Source organism: Hibiscus syriacus, unplaced genomic scaffold (genome assembly GCF_006381635.1).
Source record: "Hibiscus syriacus cultivar Baekdansim isolate YM2019G1 unplaced genomic scaffold, ASM638163v2 tig00111402_pilon, whole genome shotgun sequence".
Classification (NCBI taxonomy): domain Eukaryota; kingdom Viridiplantae; phylum Streptophyta; class Magnoliopsida; order Malvales; family Malvaceae; genus Hibiscus; species Hibiscus syriacus.
In genome coordinates, this window is record NW_024063082.1 from 8,521,109 (window position 1) to 8,548,746 (window position 27,638).

At 33.7% G+C, this 27,638-nt stretch overlaps 4 protein-coding genes across 6 annotated transcripts in view; 3 read left to right on the plus strand and 1 right to left on the minus strand.

Moving 5' to 3' along the window:
• Window positions 1-2,263, plus strand: part of LOC120162426 (SEC12-like protein 1) — a 28,357-nt gene extending 26,094 nt beyond the window's left edge. The window contains exon 12 of the mRNA XM_039172582.1: window positions 2,250-2,263. The gene's annotated coding sequence lies outside the window, so the exon portion shown is untranslated. The remainder of the gene's footprint in view (window positions 1-2,249) is intronic.
• On the minus strand, window positions 194-20,716 carry LOC120162424. 3 transcript variants are annotated; one of them, XM_039172578.1, is made up of 9 exons: window positions 20,568-20,716; window positions 19,068-20,452; window positions 18,088-18,206; window positions 17,277-17,900; window positions 16,888-17,194; window positions 16,281-16,446; window positions 16,111-16,213; window positions 15,873-15,999; window positions 194-218 (listed from the first exon to the last, which is right to left on the minus strand). In XM_039172578.1, the coding sequence occupies exons 2-8, from the start codon at window positions 20,226-20,228 to the stop codon at window positions 15,882-15,884; spliced, it is 2,598 nt and encodes an 865-aa protein (XP_039028509.1). In that variant the 5' UTR covers window positions 20,229-20,452; window positions 20,568-20,716; the 3' UTR covers window positions 194-218; window positions 15,873-15,881. The 3 variants fall into 3 exon arrangements, with proteins under 3 accessions (XP_039028509.1, XP_039028510.1, XP_039028508.1); XM_039172579.1 differs by lacking the exon at window positions 194-218 and having other exon boundaries at window positions 15,709-15,999; window positions 16,111-16,201; XM_039172577.1 differs by lacking the exon at window positions 194-218 and having other exon boundaries at window positions 15,709-15,999; window positions 20,568-20,715.
• On the plus strand, window positions 2,406-2,965 carry LOC120162429 (cyclin-dependent protein kinase inhibitor SMR1-like). The gene has a single exon (XM_039172585.1). It carries the CDS (start codon window positions 2,478-2,480, stop codon window positions 2,817-2,819), a length of 342 nt encoding a protein of 113 aa, XP_039028516.1. The 5' UTR covers window positions 2,406-2,477; the 3' UTR covers window positions 2,820-2,965.
• Window positions 14,802-15,673, plus strand: LOC120162428 (non-symbiotic hemoglobin 2). The gene is made up of 4 exons (XM_039172584.1): window positions 14,802-14,982; window positions 15,061-15,175; window positions 15,262-15,378; window positions 15,447-15,673. The coding sequence occupies exons 1-4, from the start codon at window positions 14,888-14,890 to the stop codon at window positions 15,588-15,590; spliced, it is 471 nt and encodes a 156-aa protein (XP_039028515.1). The 5' UTR covers window positions 14,802-14,887; the 3' UTR covers window positions 15,591-15,673.
• Window positions 20,717-27,638: the final 6,922 nt, after the last annotated feature.

Genomic DNA, 27,638 nt, shown 5'->3' on the forward strand with positions numbered 1-27,638 from the left:
TCAACATTTGGTGATTTAAGTAAAATGATGGAAGAGTGTAATGATCTATTTGAGTTATTTGGTGTAGGATTGAATTATAAAGAAGGGAATTAAGAGGGTAAAAGAGTAATTGAGTAAATGAAATAATTAAATATTACTTGGGGATTATATTAGAACCACGTAGGCATTAGGTTTCCAGAATTCTCTCATTTCTTCTTCATTCTTCCTTATTTTCTTCTCTTCCTTCTCCCAACGTGAAGCTTGCAAGTAAAGGTAAAAATCTGAACCTTGGTAGTTTCTTTGATTTTTAGATTGGAAATGGAAGTTTGGATGTTATATAAGCTAAAGGAAAGCTTATATGACATTAAGACAACAAGATGAGTGTTTTAGATATAGATTTGGAAAATGAATTTTTAGATGAAATTTTGATATGAATGAGTTTTTGAAGTTTGAATAAGATTTTTGACTTGTCAAGAAGCTAACTAAGAAGTATGAGGTGTTAGAATTCAAATTATAACATATTGGAATTTGGGTTAGATTCTTAAATTCTACATGGAGAATTAGATTTCTAAGTTTTAGAGGTATTTAATGGATAATAATTAGTTAAAGTAAGTGTATGAAAGCTAAGAGTAGTAAAGAGTGAAATATGTATGTTTGAGCTGAAATGGGATGATTTCCGAGCTCAAAATAGGATTTTTGGGCTAGGGGAATCGATACCCATTCAAGGGGAACCGATACCCCTCAACGAATATGAAATTCCAGAATGCTAGAGGGGAATCGATACCCCCAGGGGGGGAACCGATTCCCCCATGAGAAAAAAAAAGAAAGTAAAGAAAGAAAGATTAAGCTATTAATTCCTTAGATTGGTAAGATATTAAAGATTAATTTCAAGACATAGACATCTGATAATCATCTTGAAAATTATGTTTATGTATATACCGAGCCTACACGAGTTCGGGAACAATCTACCATAGGATCGATCGAGGAAAAGGCAAAGAAGTATAGGTGAGTGCATATGCATAGCATGATTATAGAAATATACTCCATTCTAGACTTGTGATAAGTCTAGATTTTATATCTTGGTACATGAGCATATTCTGTATTATGAGACATGACATGAGTTCATATAAAATGCATTATATGACATGAATATGTGGGAAAAGTTATGAGCTATGTGAAAAGGTAAGAAATTACATGTCTACGCGATATAGACTACGTGAAATGTAAAAGCCCATGTTATGTAGATGAGAACTATAGGTATAGTTGGCATGCCAAGGGTAGAGGGTCTACGCGGTTCCTTGGGACATATGTATATTCTTTGGAACATGTGTGAGGTTTTGAAAGACACATACTTGATCCATAGTATATGTATATGATTCTTAAAGAATTCTATGTGGTCCTTATGGACATTATTATAGGGCACTACGGTGCAATTCTACGCGGTTCTTTGGGACATATGTATATTCTTTGGAACATGTGTGAAGTCTTGAAAGACACATACTTGATCCATAGTATATGTATATGATTCTTAAAGAATTCTATGTGGTCCTTATGGACATCATTATATGGCACTACGGTGCAATTCTACGGGGCACTTCGGTGCATTTATACGAGCTGTGGTGACAGCATAGTGCACAACCTCACATTACTCCGATACCTTAGGTTCTCAATATGCTATCATGAGCCAATAAACTTATTAATACAGATTCATGAATGTTACAGTCATACGCTTACAGGTATGGATATTAATGATGTATACTACATTGATTAAGTACATGTTTGCATCTCATTTCATATGATCATGACATTTTCATTACATTGTCTTGTTATTATTATTGCCTCACTAAGTCGATGACTTAGCGTGTGAGTGTTTCACACGTAGGATCCGAGGAAATAGACGAGACAGGTGAAGCAGCTTGACAGTATTACTCCTGCAACCATCAGATCAGAAGCAACTTAATCAGTAGGTCATTTTGTTATGTAAATGGCAGTTGGCATGTAATTAAAGGGTTAAGTTGTGTATGCTCTGAATATTTTGGTAAACTTATATTACAATATGTATATTATTGTATTTTCTTAATATAAGTTCAAATATTTTACTATTATTAGTTAAGAGTTGTGTTTTAAAGTCAATGTAGTATCTCTGACTCATATCCGGGTCGGGTATGAGTTGGGGGTGTTACACAACCTGCTATGGAATTTTACGTAGTTTTAAAACTAAGCCAAATCTATGTTATGGCTACACAAGCAAAAAGCTAAAAGAGGATGAGGTAAAAAAAAGGGTAAGAAAACAAAGGCAGCTTCAACAATAAACACGAAGTTCTCCATACCGAAATTCATTTGACATCGAAAAAAAAAAAGTGAGTAAATTCTTTAGAGAATAATACAAAACGATCCTACACTCCTTCTTCCTCACCCTTTCTCTTACCTTCCACTACACGTCTTCTTCTTCTTCTTCTCTTTCTGGTTCATTTTCCTTTTGTTTAATTTAAACAATAATGTCCGCAGATCTTGGATCACTCCAAGATTTGGCGAAATCAAAATTACCCAAACTGAACATTCAATCTTCCAATCAAAGCGGAATCGAAATCCATAAAAAAATCAAGAATCAAGACGAAAGTAGCAGCGAGTGTTCCACGCCGACCTCAGAGGAAAACAAGATCCCAGCAGTTTTGTCATGTCCGGGAGCGCCAAGGAAACCTAGGAAAACACATGTTTCGTGTAAGCGGAAGCTGTCGGAATTCGACTTCTTCGAGATCGTCAACAGAGATGAAGTCGATGCGTTTTTCGAAGCTGGTTTTCATGATCCCATCGCGAAAAGAAGGTGCCCACGTACATGAAATAATTATATATATTTGCTTATTTATGGGTTTTTACATGTAATTTTATTTATTTATTTATTTTCTGTGTGCATTGAATTGAAATTACACGCAATTCCCTACCACTGGGATTCAATTTTTTTTAGATAAAGTCCTGTAATAATCAGACATATTTTGTTTGGTTCATGGATCCGATCGACATGCATGTTAAACCTTTTTCATTTATATTGATTTACTTTCCAATTTAAATAAATTTATGGGTATATAATGTATTTACTTCTTTTCTTTTTTGAAATTAAGGGATTATAATTTTATTTTCTTCATCATATATATTGTGAGAGCAATATGTGAACTTGTTAATCTAGGTTTTTAAAAATTTAGATCATGGTTGATGATGGATAAAATACACATTTCCTTATAAATTTATTATTATTTTGTTAGTTGTTTGGTCAAAAATGGCTTGATTTGTAAGGATGGATAACTTTTTAAGTAATTTAGGTGGCTTTGGGATCTGTCATAACTTAGTAGATTTGAAGTTTTCGGAGATGATTTTTTCTCGAGAAAGTGATAGAAAGTGGGAATGGTGCAACGTGCTTTGGGCATATGCAGATGTTTTGTCTCTTTTGGTAAGAAATCATTGATTTCGTGTTTGTTTTTTTAATTGGGAGAGATAAAATATATTTTGTTTAAAAAATTGGGGATTATTTTGTAAATTTATTATATAAACTTTTTAATTAACTAAGTGGTTAAAGATACTTATGTTGTCTCATCTAGGTTTGAATTTTGACACGATCTTAAAAAAATAATACCTCTTTACTTAATTAAAAAAAGGGTAAATTATATGTTTAGTATATAACTATCATTTTTATTTAGTTTTAGTCATCTAATTATTTTTCTTTTCAAAATAATATCTAACGTTGTTTGGGTCATCTAATTATTTTTCTTCTCAAAATCATATGTAATGTTGTATTTTGGTTTCATTTTGGTCACTCAAAGTTAAAAAATTAACAAAACTACTGACATAACATCTTTTATTTTTTTTCAATAATGATGTGGCATTATCTTATGGTGACACGTTAGCATCGTTAATTCTTTAACAATGGATGATCAAAATTAAACCAAAATGTAATATTAGATATGATTTTAAAATAAAAAATAATAATTGAGTGACCAAAATAAAATAAAAATGAGTAAACATGTAATTTGTCCTAAAAATTAAGAAAAATGGATGAGGTTAGAGGACTACAGCCCCTCCCTTGTCCCTGTTTATATTATTTAAAAATATACTTTTTGATAAATTTAGAGTGAATACATGTATCTATTTAAAGATTATCTCAGCTATTTGACAATGAGCATTCATGTACTCTTACATATGCGATGTTTGAATTTAAGACTTTAAGGGATAATAATAAATCCTTTAATCAGGGATGGAATGAAGGAGGACAGGTGGTGGTATTTTTAATTGATAATATATTTTCAACCCCTAGAATTTTATAAGTCCGTTCCCTCGTAAAATTTTAGAAATTCGTCTCTCATAACATAAAATTTTGCGTCCATTCTTATCTTTAATTATATATATTATTTGGTTGGTATAAAATTATAATCGGTTGATCAGTGCATAAACAAATAATTGTCTGAATAAATAACGTCTAATATTTTAATTTTTAAAGATGTTCTAAAAGATTTGAGGACGTGGTCTTCGTTTTGGGCTTAAACTAATTGGGCCTTATGTTAGTTTTGATTCAGCTTAGACCAATAGTGACCTTAACAAAGATTTTCAAGTCAAGGACATTTTTGTCTAAAATTTGTTCAACTTCTCGAATTAATTCCACTAATCACAAGAATTCATCAATGCCATTATAATCAACTTTTTAATCATCAAAATTTATGATTGATTTATTAAGATTCATATTTTAATTTTTTTTGTAATTAGTTTTTCATCCTGAAAAGGAAAGTTATATACGAGAAAATGGAAATTAAATAAAAAATACAATTTTTTTCTAAAACTAGAAGAAAAAGAAACCCTAAATTTAAAATTGATTTTTATACCTAATGTTAAAATTAGTCCCTACTATTTAATTGAATAATTATTTTGGTCCTTATTATTTTTTTAAGCATTTTAACATCTAATATTTCATTTATGACTCCCGATTAAATAAAAACCGTTAATTAATTAACTTTCAACGTTTATCGTTTATCGTTTATCATGACAATATTATAGGTCCATATTTTAATATTAATATTAAAATTATATATGATTTTTTGGATAATTTATATATATATATATGAGAAAATCGCCTCAGTGACCAAAAATGCCTTATAATATACGATTTTAACCAACTTTTTTTGGATTTGCCAAAATGACCAACAAAATCGCAACGCGAAATAAAAATCGCAACGCGATCCCCAGAATCGCAAATCAGTTTCCAAAATCGCAACGCGATTCTTGAAAATCGCAATGCGATAGTACAAATTCGCATTGCGATTTTCCAGAATCACAACGCGAATATGAAAATCGCAACGCGAACACATAAATCGCAACGCGTATCCGTAAACCGCAACGTGTATCCGTAAATAGCAACGCGTATCCGTAAATCGCAATGCGTATCCGTATATCGCAACGCGTATCCGTAAATCGCAACGATAATCCGTAAATCGCAACGAGGATCTGTAAATCGCAACGATAATCCGTAAATCGCAACGAGAATCTGTAAATCACAACACTGAAATTTTGGGTATATAACTACGCAACAACAACAAATCATAAACTAAATCCCTAAATCGCAACTCATTCCATCTCCATCTATCACTCTCTCCGGCGACATCCGTTCCTATATCCAACGACATCCTTCCCAATCCGACAACAGGTTTTAGTTTCGCAGCTCGTCTGTTTAGTAAATTAATTTACAACCATGAAATCATCTAATGTTGATCATGTTTGGATAGATTTGTGTTTTGGAGGGTCATGGGATAATGTTCATGGTGTTTTACAATATATGCCTTTACCCATGAATCTTCAACTAAAATTGTCTTTACAAAAGTTAACTTATGAGACTCTAATGCTACGTGTTTCAAATAAATTGAATTTAGAGCCCCTAAGTGGATTTAGGCTATCTTATCAGAGAAATGGTAAAGTTTATTTGTTAACCGACAATGAAGATGTTGAACGATTCATTGCTTACATTAGTGTTTCACAAGATGATGTTACATTGTATGTTGTTGAACCTAGAAGTAGTATTGTTGGGTCAGTAGCGGGTAGTAATCAACTAAGTTTTTCTCAAAACCCACAACCTTTCTCTAATCCAAATCCCAATCAACTTTCAGCACCAAATTCCGGTTTTCGTATTGACCAGTTAGACGATAATGAGCCAACAGAAAAATTGTGAGTACTAGTCAGTATTCGAAATTTGGTCTTGGTCAATATCCGGACTTTGATATTGGTCAATACACGGATTTTGATGATGTTTCAGAAGAAGAAACAGACCCTGCGTGTAATGATTTTGATATTGGTCAATACCCGAATTTTGATGACGAAACAGCCGTTGCCGAAGAATGTATTGTTGATGATAATGAGGATGAAGTTACGACTGTGAATGAACATGTTGAACATCCATTCTGTAATTCATATAATCCTGAAGAAGAAAAAGAAGAAGAAAAAGTCCCCGAAGAAAAGAAAATGCCACGGGCGTATAACTGGAATATGCCAGAATTACTTCAGATACCGGAAGAAGAGTTGGTAAAGAAAGCAGTTGATTGTTACACAAAAGTTATTCGTATCAAGAAAGATGATTGTTTTGATACAAAGGAAGACTTGAAGATAGCTTTGTATACGAAATGTGTGGAAGATGGCTATCAACTAAAAGTTAACAAATCAAGCAAAGATCGTTTCGAAACAAGGTGTATGATTGACAAAAACTGTACGTGGCGTATGATTACAAAGAGAATAAAAGATTGCGAAATGTTTCAAGTTAGGACTTTTATTGATAAACATACATGTTCAAGAACCCAAGTTTTTCCTCACCATAGACAGGCAAACAAAAAGGTGTTGGGTGGTTTTCTGGCTGAGTTAATGTTTTTGAATGGCAGGGTATATCGGGGACATGAAATTATGACTGACATGAATGCTCGGTTCAAGATTAGTATATCATATTCTCAAGCTTGGAGAGCCAAATGTTATGCCTTGGAATTGTTGAGGGGGTCGCCAGAAGCATCGTTTGCCCAATTGCCGGCTTATTGTCACAATTTAAAGCTGAAAAATCCTGAGTCGGTAACTCATATCAAAACAGATAGAGATGGACACTTTGAGTTGCTGTTTATCGCCATTGGTGCTACGGTTAGTAAATCAATATAATTTTGTTGACTCATTTTTGTTAGTTACATGCATTTCACATTTAAATGATTATATTTCTTGTGTATATTATTTTGTAGATTCGTTCGTTTATTACTTGCATGCGCCCAGTTATTATAGTTGACGGAGCACATTTGAAAGGTCGATACCTTGGAGTAAACTTATTAGCAGTAGCCATGGATGCTAACAATGGGATATTGCCAATAGCTTACGGGGTTGGCAAATCTGAAACCTCTGATTCATGGACATGGTTTATGGGGCATCTTAGGGATTGCATAGGTCCTATTAGCAATCTGACAATCATATCCGATAGGGCAAACTCAATTGACAACGCTGTTAGAAGGTGTTTCCCAGATGCTTTTCATGGACTTTGTGGTGTTCATTTGTATAGAAATCTAAAATCAAGGTCTGCTGGTATAAAAAAGCACAAATGGACATACTGGAAGGCTGTAAAAGCTTATCGGGAAGTGGATTTCAATAAGCATATAAATTGTTTAAGACGTGTTTTGCCTCAGTGTGCTCAAACACTAGAAGATGTCGGGTTTGAAAGATGGTCAAGAGTACATCAACTTGGAGCAAGATATGGTTTCATGACGTCTAATAGTGCAGAATCAATCAACGCTCTAAGTCGTCATTCCCGGAAATTACCCATTACTATGTTAATGGAGTTTTTTCGAGCCTCTATTCAACAGTGGTACTACAAGAAAAGAAACCATGCAGGTATTATTTCTTTGAATTCGTAACTTATCATATTTATATATTTTACTAAGTATTGTTTATTTAAATTTACAGGAACATTGGAACATCGTGTTACACCATGGACTGAAAAAAAGATAACGAAACGTGTTGTGAAGTCAACGTCATGGAGAGTTGAACCATGTTCAAACACTTTGTTTCAAGTACTGGATAATAACTTAAATGGGCTAGTCGATCTAAATGCAAAGACGTGTAGTTGTATGAAATGGCAAACATCTGGTTATCCGTGTGGCCATGTTATAAAAGTTGCTCTTCATTTAAACCAAGATGATTCAAGCGCATACGCTATGGATTGCTACACTACAGAAGTTTATCGACAGACTTATGCCGAGATTTTCTACCCTATTCCACATCCTTCTGAGTGGGACATACCAGATGACTTACAAACAGTTTTGCCACCAGCCATGGACAGAAGGCTACCTGGCCGACCAAAAGTCACGATCGTATACCGTCTAAGGGTGAAGAGAAGAAGAGCTCGACATGTAGTCGGTGCAAGGAAAGTGGTCATACAAGGTTGACATGTGGATCACCAGTTCCATCAAAATCATCTTTTCCTCTACCAAAATATGGATCCTCATCAAAATCCAAAGCTCACATGCTTCACCTTTTGGGACTGTTAACTTAGGTGATTTTTAAATGCAAACGTTGTATTATGTGGATTTTATGTGTGAACTTTTAACATTTTCAGTTGAATTAATGACTCAGGCCAACCATTTTGACTTAACCAACTCTTGTTATTCAGTTGTTATCACTTATTAGGCATGCATTTGACTATCGCAACACGGAAATTACAATCGCAACGAGAGAATCGCAATGCGAAATGAAAATCCCAACATGAAAATCGCAATGCGGAAATGAAAATCGCAATGCGAAATGAAAATCGCAATGCGAAATGAAAATCGCAACGAGAGAATCGCAATGCGGAAATGAAAATCGCAATGCGAAATGAAAATCGCAACGAGAGAATCGCAATGCGAAATGAAAATCGCAATGCGAAATGAAAATCGCATTGCGATTCTCTCGTTGCGATTTTCATTTCCGCATTGCGATTTTCATTTCGCATTGCGATTCTCTCGTTGCGATTTTCATTTCGCATTGCGATAGTCATTTTTGCCTTCAACATAATGCAGATTGAAATCAACAAAATCAACCATTACATTTCAATCAATTAAACAAGCACAAATAAGAATTATGTTCGCATCAATTACACAAATCAACTTTTACAAATAATCTTTTACAAATCAATTAAACAATCAAAAAATAAGCAATAATTCTTATTTCCAATCATCTACTATTGAATCAACTTTTACAAATCAATTAAACAATCAAAAAACAATCAATTAAACTATTGAATCAACTTTTGCAGCCATACATCATTTTCACGCAGTTCACTTCTGAGATTAACCTGCAGAAACCAAACATTTGCTCAAACAACACTTTCTACACATCTAAAACCTACAAACAGCAAATTATTGAATTCTAGGTACTTAACCAAACATTTTCAAACCAAAAGTCTATAAACTTACCAATTGTTTATGAACATTTTTATAACGCGGATGTAGGTAGGCAGCGTCTCGTATATATCGATTTAGCCATATAATGCCGAAACCACAAGCCTACTGCAGCTCTATCTCTATCGGTGGGAGGTAGATACTTGGTGCTTCCCGTCGTCAAACGCTCCAACGCCAAGCTTACGAGAGGACCACAATCTCCTCTGGCTCCTTCCGTTTGTTGTGGCGCGGTCTCGTCTCTAATAACTGTAATATTGAGCTTCTTTGGCTTCTTGTTTCCAGAACGAGTCCAATAATTGATCGCATCCAAGATTTAGCCAAATGAGAGCTCCATCCCTTAATAATATCTCTTAAATCAGCCAATGATATGTAATTTATCATGCTGTCATACACTATTGTCTTAAGGATGGGAGCTGAAGCTCGACGAGAATCCAATGTTTACGTTCCAAAACAGGGATAAACACCTGCAATCATAAGTAATAATTCATTCATTTGCGCACTTATTTCATAAAACCTTTAAACTCAATCTAAAATAAATACTAACCTTATCGACCTCCCACCATGCAGGATAAAGTTTAGCTTGTCCATTGCCCAAATCAAATGATTCATCTCGTGCATTCTTCAAGTGAACGGCGTTAAAAGACGTCGGCATAATTGTATATCGTATATTTTTATTTTTCTTAAGTTTTCTTATTATTAGAAGACATGTCACCCACGCATCGATATGCTGTTTTACAAAAAAAGACATATATTAGTGACTTACATAAATTTAAAAAAAAATTAATCAAATTGAAATATAAGAAAAATATAAGACTTACCCCCCCCATCGAAATAGCCATTGTCTTCGACCCCTAATAATACGCCCCACCAAGACCGATCAAGCAACAAATAGATATCATCGGTGAGCTTGCATATGTCAGTGAAACACCCCTGGCTCCGCTCATGTAGATAAAAATCAACTGCGGTCTTAGCCCAAAGGGTGTTATCCAGAATTGTGTCTGGTAGTTGTCTCCTCTCCACTTCCGATACCGGAATGGTACTGGCCGTAACTTATACGAGAGCCAACTCTCATCCATTATGTCCGGCACGTCAGAGGGTTTCTCAAGAAGCCTACATATGACGCCATGTGAATCGGGCTCTTGAATGGTGGGAGGGACCTCTTCAATGATGACAGTGGCCTCTTGAACGGTGGGAGGGGACTCTCGAGGAATGATAGGGGGGGCCTCTTCAACGATAGGAGTGGACTCTTGAGGGATGATAGGCGAGTCGGGCTTCTTCTTGCGGTGTCTTCGCACTATTGGGGTGTACGGAGACTTAATAGCACGTGCACGCTGTCTGATGCGTGAACTCCGTCGTGCAAGCATAACTCGACGTAAAGCATCCACTCTATCGGGCCGCTAAATAATTAAATACAAAATCAGTAAATAAACAGACATGATATTTAAACAGTGAAACAAGACAAATATGTTTCAAACTTGCATTGTATTCACCCAAGTCATTATTCTATCATAGTTCACAAAATGCATCAGATAACAAAGAAAAATATGTTTCAAACTAATACCCTGAAGTTAGTATTTGTCTTTGTTTTGTCTATTGGTTGAAGTAATGCAATCCATTCAAGTTTCAATTTGCAGAAGAAGAAATAGTTTACTTTCGCAACACAAAACTTAAAATCGCAACGCGAAATGAGAATCGCAACGAGAAACCAAAATCGCAACGCGAAACCAAAATCGCAACGCGAAATGAAAATCGCAACGACAGAATCGCAATGCGAAATGAAAATCGCAATGCGATTTTGGTTTCGCGTTGCGATTCTGTCGTTGCGATTTTCATTTCGCGTTGCGATTCTCTCGTTGCAATTTTAAGTTTCGTGTTGCGAAAGTAAACTATTTCTTCTTCTGCAAATTGAAACTTGAATGGATTGCATTACTTCAACCAATAGACAAAACAAAGACAAATACTGACTTCAGGGTATTAGTTTAGCAGAATTGGCAGCAACCGAACAAATTTACTTTCAACCAAAAGACAAAACAAAGACAAATACTATTTCACAGTGTTAAAGAATACACAGTTTAGCAGAATTGGCAGCAACCGAACAAATTTACTTTCAACCAAAAGACAAAACAAAGACAAATACTATTTCACAGTGTTAAAGAATACACAGTTTAGCATAATTGGCAGCAACCGAATAAATTTACTAAGCAATCTAAGTGAAATGGCTAATCTAAGTGAAATTACGAGTAAATTTATCATTAAGTTAAATATGGAAAATCTTAAACTTACCTCGTTGCGTAGAGTATGAACCTCATTCTGCAACGATACTATCATCTCACGTAGAGCGGTAACCTCACCACGTAAAGTTGACACCTCCACACGCCATGCACCATCGTTATCGCGTAGAGTACCGATCTCCTCACGCAAGGCATTGACCTCATCACGTAACTCATCCCGTGGAGGTGGAGAACAAGGAGATAAATGTCGTGGCCTCTTTACCGGTCGCCTATCATGAGGTGATGGTGGAGAAGAGGCTCGATGATGTGACGGGATAGGTGATGGCTCTCGTTCTAGAGGTGTATAGTCGGGTCGATCGGGTGATGGCTCTGGGTGAGGTGATGGCTCTCGAATTGGAGGAAGTGGATGCTGCTCATCATCCGTGCCATCAAAAAAACTCTGACTAGGTTGCCACCAATCAGTGGCAAGCTCTTCCTCCGTGGGTATCAGTCTTTGTAATGGAATGTTGGCCTCCTAACAATATAAAAACTCAAACAAAGTTAAACGTCTACTATTAATAACTTGTTTATATTATATGAAAGTATTTGTGTTAACTTACATTATTTATTGTCGCATATGGTATTAAGTCTTCCAATCCAACAGATTTTTCCTCTTCCAGGAAATAGCCCTGGGAATATCATTTGACGTTTTTATTGCATATGTACGCATGCTGGGGAAAGCCTCGAATATCCAAATCTACAAACAATATAATAACAAAATTAGTAATTGTTAAATAATTAATTATAATTTTAGAAACATTATATAGAAATTCTTACCTTAAGGCCCAAACAAAGCCTGAAAAAGTGTATTTCGACCCATCGCCACGCAAACTTTTGCGGTCATCAAAGGCATAGACAACTTAGTCCAGGTAGCTTTCCATATATACGAACCCCACGGAAACAGATTCCATGCATTCAGGTCCTCTACCAATATTATTAGCTCCCGAGGAATAGGTTGTCTGGCCTCTCTGCCTAAAAAGTCGGCATACACAAGTAGTAGAAGGCATACTCGGACAACATCGACGTCATCCATCCGAGTGAAACCAGCTTTCTTATTAAACAATTTCTTCAGGTCGTCGACGTGTAGGTTCGGCTTCTCCATTGACTCATCCGGAAAAACCCGGGATAACCATGATGGGCGGGCGATATGACGAGTGTACCGCCTACATCATCGTGTCCGAATCGTAGACCAGTGATTAAGCAGAACTCCTTCCGCCCAAAACAAGTATACGCTGGTGGAAAATGAAACCATATCTCTTCCTCACCACGTTGTATACTGTCGGGTAGATTTGATGTCATGGTCTGAAGCCACAAATGGGTCAAATTAGCATCTCCACCCGGATGCTGTACTCTCAGCCATGGCCCGAAGCAGGTTTTCCTCAAACAATTGTCTTTGTGCAGGTGAAAGCTTCGAAGCAATTGTAGTGGCTAGACTAACTTTATTCCTTAATGTCAATGAAGCCGAAAAAATTTCTACAAAACAATAAACATACCAAGTTAGATATACCAAAAACTACACTGTGAAGATATACCAAAAACAATAAACATAAAAGTAGTAGTTTATTCTTGAAACTAAAATTTGCAACACTGTTTTGTCTTTTGGTTGAAATGAAAATCGCAACGAGAGAATGACTGTCGCAATGAGAGAAATGAAATCGCAACGAGAGAATCGCAACGCGAAATGAAAATCGCAACGAGAGAATCGCAACGCGAAATGAAAATCGCAATGCGATTTTGGTTTCGCGTTGCGATTCTCTCGTTGCGATTTTCATTTTGCGTTGCGATTCTCCCGTTGCGATTTTCATTTTTCTCGTTGCAGATAGTGATTTTCACGTTGCGATTTTCATTTATCTCGTTGCGACTCTTCTGCAAATTGAAACTTGAATGGATTGCATTACTTCAACCAAAAGACAGAACAAAGACAAAGACAAATACTAACTTGAAAATCGCAACGAGAGAATAGCAACGCGAAATGAAAATCGCAACGAGAGAATCGTAACGCGAAATGAAATCTAAGTGAAATGGTTAATCTATTATTGAAATGACCAGTAAACTTATCATCAGTTTCAATATGAAAAACCTACAATAATGCAAAAATTTCAAAATAAAAATAATTAAAAAACTAACCCTCGGAGGTTGATTTTCCATTTCTGAATATTGTGAGGGATTTCTGACCGTGAATGGTTGTGAGGGATTTCGCCGGAGATGGGGACGGAAATCTTCGGAGATGGGGACGGATTTCGCCGTAGAGAGTGAGAGATGGAGATGGGACTGAGTTGTGATTTTAGGTTTTAGGTTATGAGTTGCGATTACGGGATTTTGTCTTAATATTCGTTTTTGTAATTTGAAAATAAAATACGCGTAGCGATTATAATGGCGCTTTAAAAATCGCGTTGCGATTTACGGATACGCGTTGCGATTTTACGTATTGTCGTTGCGATTTACGGATACGCGTTGCGATATACGGATACGCATTGCGATTTACGGATACGCGTTGCGATTTACGGATACACGTTGCGATTTACAACTACGCGTTGCGATTTATGTGTTCGCGTTGCGATTTTTCATATTCGCGTTACGATTCTGGAAAATCGCAATGCGAATTTGTACTATCGCATTGCGATTTTCAAGAATCGCGTTGCGATTTTGGAAACTGATTTGCGATTCTGGGGATCGCGTTGCGATTTTTATTTCGCGTTGCGATTTTGTTGGTCATTTTGGCAAATCCAAAAAAAGTTGGTTAAAATCGTATATTATAAGGCATTTTTGGTCACTGAGGCGATTTTCTCTATATATATTATCTTTCAAATAATATGTTTAATTTATATATTTAAATTTTGGATTTTAATTGATTAAACTACCGGTCAATTTTTTTTTAGAAATTTATTATTAAATTTAAATTTAATGAAAGAAATTAAAATTTCTGAATCATATCTCGAAAGTTGAAACGAAATCATGAATGATACTCAAACAAAGACAAATAGAGCTTAGCTGTATTGAATTCATGTTTTAATAACATCAGTAAATGACAGTTACAACTTTTTTTATTCTTTCTGAATATTTTTTTCCTTACACGAATTAAAGAAAAAACAAGATTGCCGTTTTAAAACAAAAATCTCTCTCTATAGAGAGAGAGAGAGGTCCACCATACCACTCGCTGCTTATCTTATAGAAAGTGCAGAGAGAATTTCTTGTTTGTGAGAGATGGGTTTCACAGAGAAGCAAGAAGCGTTGGTGAAGGAATCATGGGAGGTTTTGAAGCAAGATATCCCTCGTTTCAGCTTGCTTTTCTTTTCTCTGTAGAAATCTTCGTCGTCTTCTTCTTCTTTATGTGAATATATATATATTCCTCTTTTTTTTAACTTGATGGTTTTTAGGATATTGGAGATAGCACCAGCTGCAAAGAATATGTTCAGTTTTCTGAGGGAGTCTGAGGAGATTCCCCAGAATAATCCCAAGCTCAAAGCTCATGCTGTCAAGGTTTTCAAGATGGTCAGTCCATTATTTTTTCACTTGTAATTCATCTGAATATTGCATGTAACATAAATAATGGTGATGTTTGTTTGATGTAAGAGAAGACATGTGAGTCAGCCATTCAACTGAGGGAGAAAGGGGAGGTGGTGGTCACTGATACAACTTTGAAGAATCTGGGCAACGTTCATGTCAAGAGTGGTGTCTTAGACCCCCATTTTGAGGTATTTTTTTAATCCCATTAAGTAATTTAAATTAGTAAAGTAATGGGGAAATAATATCTATTACGCAGGTGGTGAAAGAAGCACTTTTAAGGACAGTTAAAGAAGCAATAGGAGAAGGGAAATGGAGCGAAGACATGAAGAGCGCATGGGGTGAAGCTTATGATCAGTTGGCTTCAGCCATCAAGGCTGAGATGAACAACATTGCTGCTTAATTTCAATGTTAATTATCCTTTTACTTCCATCAAATCAAATGTTGATGTCAATATCATCATGAATAAAACTTATTTGTATTAAACACCGTATATGAAAAATTGAAGTCATTTTTATTTACTAATGAATGAATAATTATGCCACGTGTTATTCCAATTATACAAAAGCATAGTGTTTCACAAATCATAAAGGCAACAACTTCACACTCTTTTAATTGGAATGGAGCCCTTTTAACTCACATTGGCTTCTCTTAACTCTTACCTCTTTACTCTTACACCTTTTACTTCATCTCTTTACACTATTGAGTACGCACGGATTACCTCCACAATGGGTGCTCTGCACAATGGGCATTTTCCTCCTCCACGAACCAACTCGTTCGCGCATTTTGCACATGTGCACATGTGTCCGCATCTGCAACCATTATGGTATATAGATCAGTACCGAAGGGGCTGCGCATATTCCGGTGTTAGACGCTCATAGTGAGCACGAAAAAGAAATTTTGAAAGTTCAGAAGGTGAAAACCTGTACAAAAGTGAATCGATATGGCTATCGCAACAAACACAGCAAGTTCCTTTCCTTACATGACACCATTGGGATCCATACTCCGATGTTTCTGCAGTCGAAACTGTAATAAAAGTCAGACCGAAATAATGGTTTTAAGGAGGGAAAAGAAGTTGGGAGGATTTACAGACCTTTTTCACCAGCTGATCTATTCAACGCTGCAGATACTTCCTGCCTGACAGATCGCTGCAGCTCGAGCTGCATATCCATGCAGGCTTCCAGCATCCTCTGCATGTGGCTCATGCCTTGCTGGAGCCTAGCCATATCGGCTCTAAGATCATTAACCATCTCCCATTCCTGCTCAAAATAAGCAACCTTATAAATAACTTAAAAGCGCACAGTTACAGAATGTACCATCTACGAAATTGAGAGTAAGATATACGGGCCTATGTCCTGATAATATTCAGCAAAACAAGCCAAGACTGACGAACTATAATAATGGGAAACAAGCTGCATAGTTTACAAAAATTAATACCCACACTGGAGGGAGAAAAAATCCTCGTACGTAATTCAATTTCTTATCTAATAAACTCTCTCTCCAGGTAGTATGGTTTCCGTGGATAATTTTAACTATAATTCTTTGGTATTAAACTCATGATCATGATTCCTACGGCCCACCTCTAATACGTTAAATATTGATTCCAAGAGAAACTTGACACCTATAGCAACATCTATAACAGAATAAAGTGGAAATGACTTGATAGTATACAGTTGCACAAAATAAGAAAGATGGCTCACAATTTCTGATCTATGCATGCCGTGCCGAGACCAACTGGGATGATGTAAGTCTTGATGCCATAGTGGTTGTGGTGGTGGCACTGGAGGTGAAGGTAACACCCGTGACGGTCTGTTAATCGTATCATTCCGATCACTATTTATTTCATCTCTCTGCTGCTCTTGATCTTGCTCTGGTGAGGCTGGAGTTGGCAAATTTCCATGTAAATCCCAATCGATGGGTGAACGGCCATGTCTTTCCACATAAGAATGAATTAATTGGTCTAGACTTTCCCGGAATCCACTTCGAAGAAGATTAGAGACACTTCTCCTACAAATTAAATTTATATCAACCATCAAAGAAGTTATAACATTTTTACTTTTTAGCATAAAAAATACCCTGTGTCAAATACCTGCTCAGAAGCTCTCTAAGTTCCATACTATATACATTATCATCTTCTGGTGGATGAAATCTATTGAACCTTCTAGCTGGGATTGCACGACGTGCTCTCGGAGGATCAGAAGGCCCTTCTGACCAATTATCAACAGCTTCCTGTGAGCCATCCTCATGCCAAACCCTATGGCCTCCCTGTAGATGACTCTCTTCTCCATTTACATTCCCAGAATTTTCTTGGCGAAACTCACTAACTGAGCCTTCTTGCCAGTTTGTATCCAGTTCTTCTGCATTGCCTTCTCTCCATTCATTGAACTGAGCATATGTTGGCTGTGGCCAACTTGCTTGCTCACCATTGGTTGTTGGCTCCTGCCAATTGCCACCTTGGTTAGCATTTCCTTGCCAACTTATGCTCTCAACAGCCATGTTGTTGCTAACCATATCTCCTGTTTGTGACCGTGTGACATCACTTTCCGAACTCCTGGATTGTGTATGCCCATTTTCATCACTTTGAGCATCCTGAAATGTGTTTGATTGGGGAAATTCGATTATAGAATTATCAATGGCATTACTAGACGTGGTTTCTGAATTGCTGCTTGCTTGACCACGGACAATGGTTTCTAATCTGTTGCGGAACCCTTCCCTAAACGAGAAAAAGAATTAGCTGTTAAGCAAATCAATGGAAACTATGAGAGCTTCATGCTTGAGAGAGCTGAAAGCAGCATTACAAGGAATTGTTCAAGCCATCACCAAAATATTTTGTATAATTGTAAAACTCTTTAAAAAAAAGAAGAAATCTTAATCTGAGCATGAATAACAACATTTCATACCTCAAGCCAGATACAGTGTGTCTTTGTCTTAATTGAATTAATTCACTCGCTGCCATTGAAGGTGGTCTCTCCTCTTCAACAGATCTTTCATTTCTTAAGAATCTACCTCTAAGTAGTGACTGCAGAGTTAAACGTATTGCTAATTAAGTATGGCCACATATGCAAATAAAAAGGTCATCACAGAAGAATTTTAATTGAGCAAAACCAAAATATATATTAACATCCGGATATGTGATTACAAAATAGTCAAGGTTTCACAATTAAAAGATGATTCCAACATCAAAATACTTTTTTTACTATAATATATATATATATATATATATATATATATATATATATATATATATCAACTTTCAATTTCCCACCTAGCATGAATATTTCTGCATCTTAATTCCAAATGAGCAGTGACAAAGAAAGAAAGAATAGTAGAAACTGACGTAGAACGTATTTATGAAGAATCAGAAAGAGGATAAATAAGTTATCCATATGTATATTAAGTCAGCCTAGAGCATCATTAAGTGTCACGGTCATCCAACATTGACAAAACTATAAATAACGTCCAGCAAAGTGTTTAGTCAATCAAATAGGCCTGTTTTCCACCAGTAAAATGGCTTGACTTACTGTAGAACATCCTTAGTACCTTATCACTGAAACAGGTTAATCCCACATGAAACTATAATACTAGATGGATTCAAAACCTTGCTAAAATGATGGAATTACTATCCTTGCACGTAGAGAACAATTTATAATCCTTATATTACAATCAAATATATGAAATAAATTAATAAAGGGAATGCATATGAGCATGTGACAAAATTAGTGCAACACCAAATAGCACTAAAATCTGCCGGTTTACTTTAACTCAACTTAGACTCCAGCATATTTCAGATATTTTCAGCAAATTAGCAAAGTTAAAACTAACATATACAACGAATTGCTGAACATAATTCACTGAGGTTCTGAAAATGGAGCCAACAGACCTGAATGCGGTTTCGATGAGCAAAATCAGAAACAGCACGGTGCTCTAATAGAGACTGAAGTTCCCTCTGTCTCTCTCTCTCAATCCTCATAAGCAAGTCAATAACAGCTTGTCGTCCACGCAACCTCAGCAAGTCCCTCGGAATCTGCTCTGGTTGGCCTTCATCATGGTCAGAAACTGAACCTTCACGAGGTTGATCGACTTGTGCACCAATTGTAGCAGCCGTCTGATGATCTTCCCTTCGTCCCCCACGAACTCCTCGCTGCTGACTCGTCATTTGCACCCACTCCCGGACAATTCTAACTCTCTCACGCTCCGTTTCACCAAGCCATTCAGCTCTAGAACTGCCAACACGGGATGACGAATGATCACTAATCCCACTCTCCATCCACCCACGAACGATCTGCCTCACCCTTTCCCTCTCAACTTCACCAAGATCAGGAGACTGCTCCCTACTAGACCCGTCATTATCCCCACCATCATTCAGCGACACACCCTGCTCATTCAACCATGTTCCATACTCGTTCTCGCTCTCACTGACATCGATAACACTACCATGATTCTCAATCCCACGACTCTCAAACAAGGTTGTGCTAGACATTGTCATATCGCCATCAGCATTCGTCTGCTGCCTCAACCTTTCCCTCACCCTCTCACGTGCCCTATTCAACGTATGCTCATCCTCCAACTCCCTCCACATTTGCAAAATCGAAGAAGCCTGCGTGCTAGGCCTCTCGACAGTCCCTCCTTGTCGCCTAGAATTAGGTGACTGCGACTCTTGCAAGAACGAAGAGTCGAGCATTGATACCGTATGTAAACCAGCTAAAGCCATCAATTCAGACTCCCTATTCCTCCTCTCAATCGTGGTTATCATTTCCTGAGCCTGCCTAGCAGCCCACCTACTCAAAATCCTGGAATGCCGCCTCCTAGCTGCGGATGATTCGGCTAAATCATCGCCTTCAAGATCTGACCTTCTTCTCCTCCTAAAAAGCTGATCACCCTCATCATCTTCATCATCAGGATTTCTATTAGTACTACATGGTGCAAATGACATACAATCATCTAAATGCCCCCTCATTAATTCCTCCAAACCCCTTTCAAATACAGCCGTGGCATCATTTGAAGAGTCTGGCTTTTGCTGTAAAGCTTGAAAATCTGTCATTTTTCCTATCCCTTTCTACATCTAATTCTTCACCATTATGTAAATTTGTCTGGAGTGCCTTAGTACCCAAACAAGATCACAAATATATAATAATTATATCTTAAAATTACAAAACCAGAAACTAATTTAGCTTACAGAACTGATAAAAAACAAATTTCACACAAAAGAAGTATGTCCTACGCCCTAATATTTGATACGAATAGTGTTCCCATTCATTTCTTCACCTGGTAACAATTCCAAAAACCAAAAGAAAAATCATAAACAAATGGAAAATAATAGAAGGATTTGACAGACAAATTTCGGAAGTGAAGAAAATTTTCAGGTGAAAGAGAGACGTACCCGTGATGTTTTACAGTGAAAAGAAAGAAACCCAGTGTTGCTTTCGCATTAAAAAAAATGTGGGAAAATCGTTTCACTCAAAGTTGAAAAACAGGAAACTGCAAAAAACAGAAATCTTGTTTGTTTGGATAGAAAAAAAAATAAGAAGAAAGAAGAGAGAGTAGAAGGAGATCAAACAAAGCGAATGATGTGAGAAATTTATAATCATCATTACATGAAAGAGAAATTTTTTTAATTTTATTAACTTTTTTACGGGAAAAAGAGGCGCGCCGATTTACCTATGAATGACACGTAATACTTATTTTTGGCCTTTTTTAGAAAATTACATTTTCGGGAAAAGACTCGGTCACCCACTCACCCTCACTCACTCACTCTTCTTTTTCATGCTTATGACACCACCACTCTACAATTTTTTTTTTCGTAAAGTAATAATAAATCATTATTATTTTCAAGAATGATAATTGTAAAAAAATTACTTGATTTTGATTGTCATACGTACAAAATAAATATTTTAAATTTATGCATTATTTTTTCGCATGAATCATTAAAATAATAAAAACTCATGAAGTGATATAAATATGAATATTTTTCTTTCTAAAGATTATAGGTTTGGTAAATGTGTTATTAATTAATTAAAAAATTAAAAAATATTATTTTATAATAACTCAAGAATACTAAAAAAATAATAAATACAAATGTCTAGAAAATTGAACATAATAATTAATAATTTATATAAATAACCCAAATATAAATGGCCGAGGTTTAGCTGTATTTTTGGATAATTTATAATAAACAATCTTATAAGTTCGCTTAGTCTAAACTTATTAAATGATCTCAATAGTAAAAAAATATTAATCTTCTTAAAAAGTCTTAGACTGAAACAATGACGTCTGTGGAAACTATTATCCTCTAATCGATATTAAAATTATGATATTTAACTTTTATAAAATATCTTTAAATAAAATTATTTAATTGTTTTTATTTATATCAACAATTTTTTGTATGTTTAAAAGTAATACATTTTATCTATTTAAAAACACTTTTTAACAGTAATATTAGATAATTAAATTTTAAGATAACATGCACAAATGATCACTAAACTATGCTAGAATGATCTTCTTGATCTCTGATATTTTAGAAATTACAAAATGATCATTAAATTTACCAAATTATTACAAAATGATCATTACACGTTATAAAATAGTGATAATTTTTGATAAATTCAAGGATCATTTTATAACAATTTTATATTTTAATAACACTTTTAAATAATTTAATAAAATTTAAAAAATTATTAAGAAGTTTAACGATCGTTTTATGACTTTTAAAGCTTCAATTATTTTAACATAATTTAATAATAACTAACCTAATTTATCATATATTTTAAATTAAACAATATAAAAAATAATCAACAACATGCCCTAAGTATATTGGTCCACCAGTTTTCATGTCAAACATATGTAAAGAATAATACACAACTTAGATGTCAACATAAATCAAATTCAATCTCTACAATTCTTGTCAATATATATATATATCTACAATTAGCTTATTATAATATCCATAAATTTTAAACATGTGTATATGTAGCAAATAAAACGTTCGGAAATTGAACTCCAGCCTTAATATAAAAGGAAAGGTACCTTTGTATTTTATAGGATCACTAACCTTAATATAAAATAATCATGGATTATTCCTCTAATAAAATAAGCTAAAGACTACTTCACCCTTAAGTTTTGAGATAATTTATTATAATTTTATTTAAACTTATTTAGTAATATACTAAAAATTTACCATTTAAAAATAATTTGTCACACTTATTGCATGCAATTTATACCCTAATTGGATAAATGTCCGTATTTTAGATTATTTTCTATTTTTTTAAAAAGAAAAAGTATCCAAAATAAGTAAATGTGCTATTTAATATTTGATAATCTAGATTAAATTAAGAATTTGCATACATTAATCGGATTAGCAATATCTTTAATTCTTGTTAGGATTTGGAAATGTCATTTTCTAATGGAATTTTGGAGTCTTCGACCAAATAATGAATTAATCCTTGAAAATGAAAAGTTTATTGAAAAAAAAAAAACCCTGCATTTTCCTGTGGAATTGTCATGATCATGGTTACTATGAAACCTAATTCATGGGTTCAAATGAATTCAATTAATTAATGATTTACCCAACTAAATACCTTGTAATCATGACTGATTTAAAGTTATGTTACATCTTTGAAGTGAAATCAAATACCAAAAACGAAGGTGAGTTGCGTTTTGCATAATTCTTGTATGCTGCCCTCTCTTTTTCGTTGATGCTTATGTTTAATATTTTACCCTTTTAATTATTAGTTTTTTGTTATTGTTTGAGAAAGTTAATATGGCTCAGAGAGGGGCACATAATATATTTATAATGTAAATATATGGAGATACAATAGTCTCTAAATATTGTTTGAGAAAGACAGCCTGGCTTATGGACCTATAAATTAAGATGGCAATGGCATAGCTACTGTTTGAATTGGTTGATAGAATATACCATCAAATTTTATGACCCCAAATTTTGTTTCAAATGTATCAAGGATGTCGGATTCGAGCACGACATATACCGAGGTATTTGAACGTTCATTGTCAAATAGTTGAGAATATTTCAAACAAATATTACTTTATAACACCTTAGACTAATAAAAAAAATATATGATACAACATTTCAAGATTTTAGGTAAGGATATAAGGAACAATACATAATTTTAACTTTTTGAGAAATAATATTAAAAATTTAAAGGCGTGAAATTACATAATTTTATGTGTGAAATTAATAATTAACAAAAATATATAAAAATAATACTTGAAGTAAATAAGAATTTAAATTTCTTAGAAGGTGTGATGGCTCTCGACTTCCCCTATAATTTATTCATTCTAAGATAGGATAATTAAAAATTGTGTTGTCCAAAGTTTGATGATTGATATATTTGTTAATTTTATATTTGGATTTTTATGCTTGTAATTTTTTTTTCATGATAACATTTCTTATTTAAAAAAATAAAAAGGATATTACAGATATATATATAAAGTAATTTTTTTCACATAAATTCTATCAAATTTTGAAAATATAAAAAGGCGTCTTCTCACTAAAATATTAAATTAAATTTTATTGCTAAAATATAAACTCCTATTATCTTTTATCCAATGCAATAGATCAATCTTAAACGATTACATTTTTTTTTTTGGAGTATTACTTTAAAATGTTTTTGAAATCTCTCATTTACAATATATTATATTGTCCTTGTAGGTCAACTAAAAATTAATTAATCATAAAGAGGTAAATATTTGGAAAAAAAAAGTATAATGACATTTTTGGCCTTAAATTTGTCAGAATTTCTTTCATCTTTTAAACTTTTTTCTCTTTGATCCTTTATTTTTCTGGGTAAACTAAATATTTAGTATCTAAATTATTACTTTTGTTCAGTTTGACACTCTAACTTTATTTTTCTTCAAAACTATACATAATGTTTAGTTTAAGTTTCAAGTTGGTACCCTACCGTTAACAACTCATTGATGATGATGACATCTTACTATACGGTAATGTCACGTCATCGTTTAAAAATAAAAATGATACCTTATTAGTTCTATTATTTTTTTAACTGTTGGGTACTAAAGCGAAACTTAAACCAAAAGCTAGGCAGGGTTTTAAAAAAGGCTTAAATGCACCATTGCTCGTTAAAGTATATCATTTGTACCAAATTACCCCTTAAAATTTTTTCGAAACATTTTACCCACTAAAGTTTAAATAATTACCTCGTTTACTCAAAGGGTGCGTTTGGTTCACGGAATGTAAGATTACAAGTGGGAATAAAAGATTACCAAGGAATAAAATTACGGGGAATGTTGTATTTTGTGTTTGGTTGGTTTAGCAGGAATGTAAGATTACCGTGTTTGGTTAAAGGAATAAAAGATTATTGGAATATATATTTGACCAAATTGTCCTTATTATATATTTGTATAATATTACAAATTGTAAAATATTTATATATTTTCTTTAAAAAATTAAATTCATAATATTTATATAATTTTTTTACAAAATTAAAAATATAAAAAAAGTTTAATGAAAGGGTAAATTTTTTTTAACCCCTGAACTTCATATAAAATTTTAATTATAGATTTTTTTTTGTAAATCTAAAATAATTTAAGGATAAATTTGTAATTTAACATTCGTAGAATTTTTATTATTCAATGACATAAGAAGGATATTTTTGAAAAAAAAATAAAAATTTAAGGGCATTTTAGTCCAAAACACCGGTAATTTTACAATACCTAAGGGAAGGGAGGTAATGACATTTCCGGTAATATACCCTAAAAAATCTACTATTGGTAATAAAACATTACCGGGAATGAAATTCCTGACCAACTAAACATGGGAATGTGGGATTCTCACAATCCTTGAACCAAACACCCCCAAACTGTTAACTGCACTAAAAAAATAATCAGTCAAAATATGTTGCATCACCCTTTTTTTATATAAATAAATAACAATAATTAAAAAAATTAAATAATTAATATCTCTAAAATACTGCTCTTCCCCCCTCCACCGTCAAACCCTCCCTTTTCCCGACATCCCCATTCAACGTCTACTTATTTCGGTTTATCTCTCGTCCAGTCATATAAAGCTCAAATAAACAAAAGTCTTATATAGTATTCTTTAAAAAAAAACAATATATAAATTTTGATATTATTAATAATTTAATTTAAAATATAAAATTTTAATATTTTTTTTGAGTCGAATATATTCAATTCTAGTGTTGATCGAGCATTTATCGAGTTGATCTCGAGTAGCTCGCATCTGTCTCGTCACGTTCATAGCCCTACACCTACAGACATAACTGCTTAACCCCAAAACTTCTTAAAAAAAATAATATTCCCTTCAACTATTAAAATTACTTATTGCTGCAATTTATTTTTGTACCTCTCAATTTCTGATCAAACATATTCCATTTACATTTAAATTTCGTACTTTCATTAAATTTCCATATATTTATCCCCATAAAGAGAAGTCCTTTTTTGTATAGGAAAAAATAGTTTGAAAACTTATGATGGAACAAAGTAATTGGACAACAATATTACATAACAGTTTGCTTCCTCTCCAAGTCAATAAAGTATGAAAATTTTGTAATAATTGATATTTTAAGATTAAGTAATATATTAATCAATTAATTAAGACAAAATACCAATCAATGCTTTTTAACACTGATTAAGTGCTCTAAATAATAACATTGATGGAGTGATATTGAAAAAAAAAATTATAACTAGCTCTATGAAGAAGTAAAAAATACAATCATAATTGTAATTGTAAAAACTATATTTGAACAATTCTAACATTTAGATCTGTCAAGGAGAATAACACTCGTAAACGTATGACATTTGATCTAGGTAAAGGAAATTTTTATTTAGATTATACTAAAATTCAATGACTTTTCTAAAATAATCACATTTTGAGGTCGTCTTTTATTTTATGTTTTGACAATAAAAATAGTCAATTTTATTAAAAAGAGAGAATATCAAAATTACAATAGAAATTTATAATCATAATAGTAAATTAAATATATAATTATGATATTTTTTATAATATTTGACACAAAAAACTTGTCACTTGAGACTATGAAGGACCATATAAGGAAAAAAAAGTGAAAACCTCATAAAAATTTGAAAAAAAATAAATATGAACAAATCTGACTGATCGACAAACGAACCACAACATGATATCAAACTATTGAAAGACTACCGAAAAATGTAAATTATGGCCAAGCATCATGGAAAAACTATGAATGCAAACTCCATATCCAACCAATCCGAATGTCCAAAGTAAGGAGGATCAACATGATAAGTAATAAGTGTCATCTTGATCAGTCATGACAACATCAAATCCAACCATGAGAAAAAAAAATAAAAAATATCAAATGATCGATAAAAGAAAATAAAAAATGTTCCAAAAATAAAAGAAAATATGTCATAAAGATAAAATTATTAAAAACAAAATAAATAAAAATTTACAGGATAAGAATATAAATAAATAAATAAACATTGAATACGGCTACCTGTCATCCATGTCGTTCCTTATTTCTATATATTTGTTAGATTGATGGTTTTCATTTAGGGATGGGTATGGGTCGGGTTTTTGGTCCACCCGACTCGACCCAAGAATAAGGAATTCTCCACCCGAGATTCGACCCGACCCGATAAAAACAAGAGTTCACTCGACCCGATCCCGACCCGATATATAACTTAAAGAACTCAACATGACCCGAAATAATAAAAACTATTATTTTTTATTTAATAAAAACAATGATTAATTAAAAATAATAATATATAGATGAATATTATTGTAATTATTCCTAAATATATAAGGTAAAATTATATATTTTTTCGGGTCAGGTATTTTTTACTCTAAACTCGACCCGAACCCGATTATTTTTAAAAGATCGGGTCGGGTCAGAGCCCGTCGGTTTTGGGTCTCATGCTCATCCCTATTTCCATTCTCTAAGTTTATTTTTTATATAACTCACTAATTTTATTAAAAATAAAAAAAAATATTCAAATAATAATAAATGTTTACAATTAAAATCGTAAATTAAACATATAATAAGAACATTTTCCTAAACACAAAAACTAGTCACTTAAGATCACACAAGGATCATACAAGGTAAAGGTTAAAAAACGTAACCAAACAAAACTTGAACAAAAGGTAGATACAGACAGATTTGACTACATCGGTAAACGAATAACAAAATGGATGAAACTATTGAAAGATCACCGACTGTAAATCAGACTTAAGCGACGTGAAAATACTATCCACGAATGCATATCGCATATTCAAATTTAATATGAGGATCCAAAACATGAAAGATCAACATGACAACAAATAAATACAATTTAAAAAAAAAACGTAATATGCATTTGAACTCTTCTTTCTTCTACTACCAAACGGTCTTTATTAAAAAAAAAAGAACTAGCAACATTAAGTAAGGATTAAAATTTTACTTTTAAGTATAATTTGTCTGAGCTTTTAGCATTAATTAAAGAG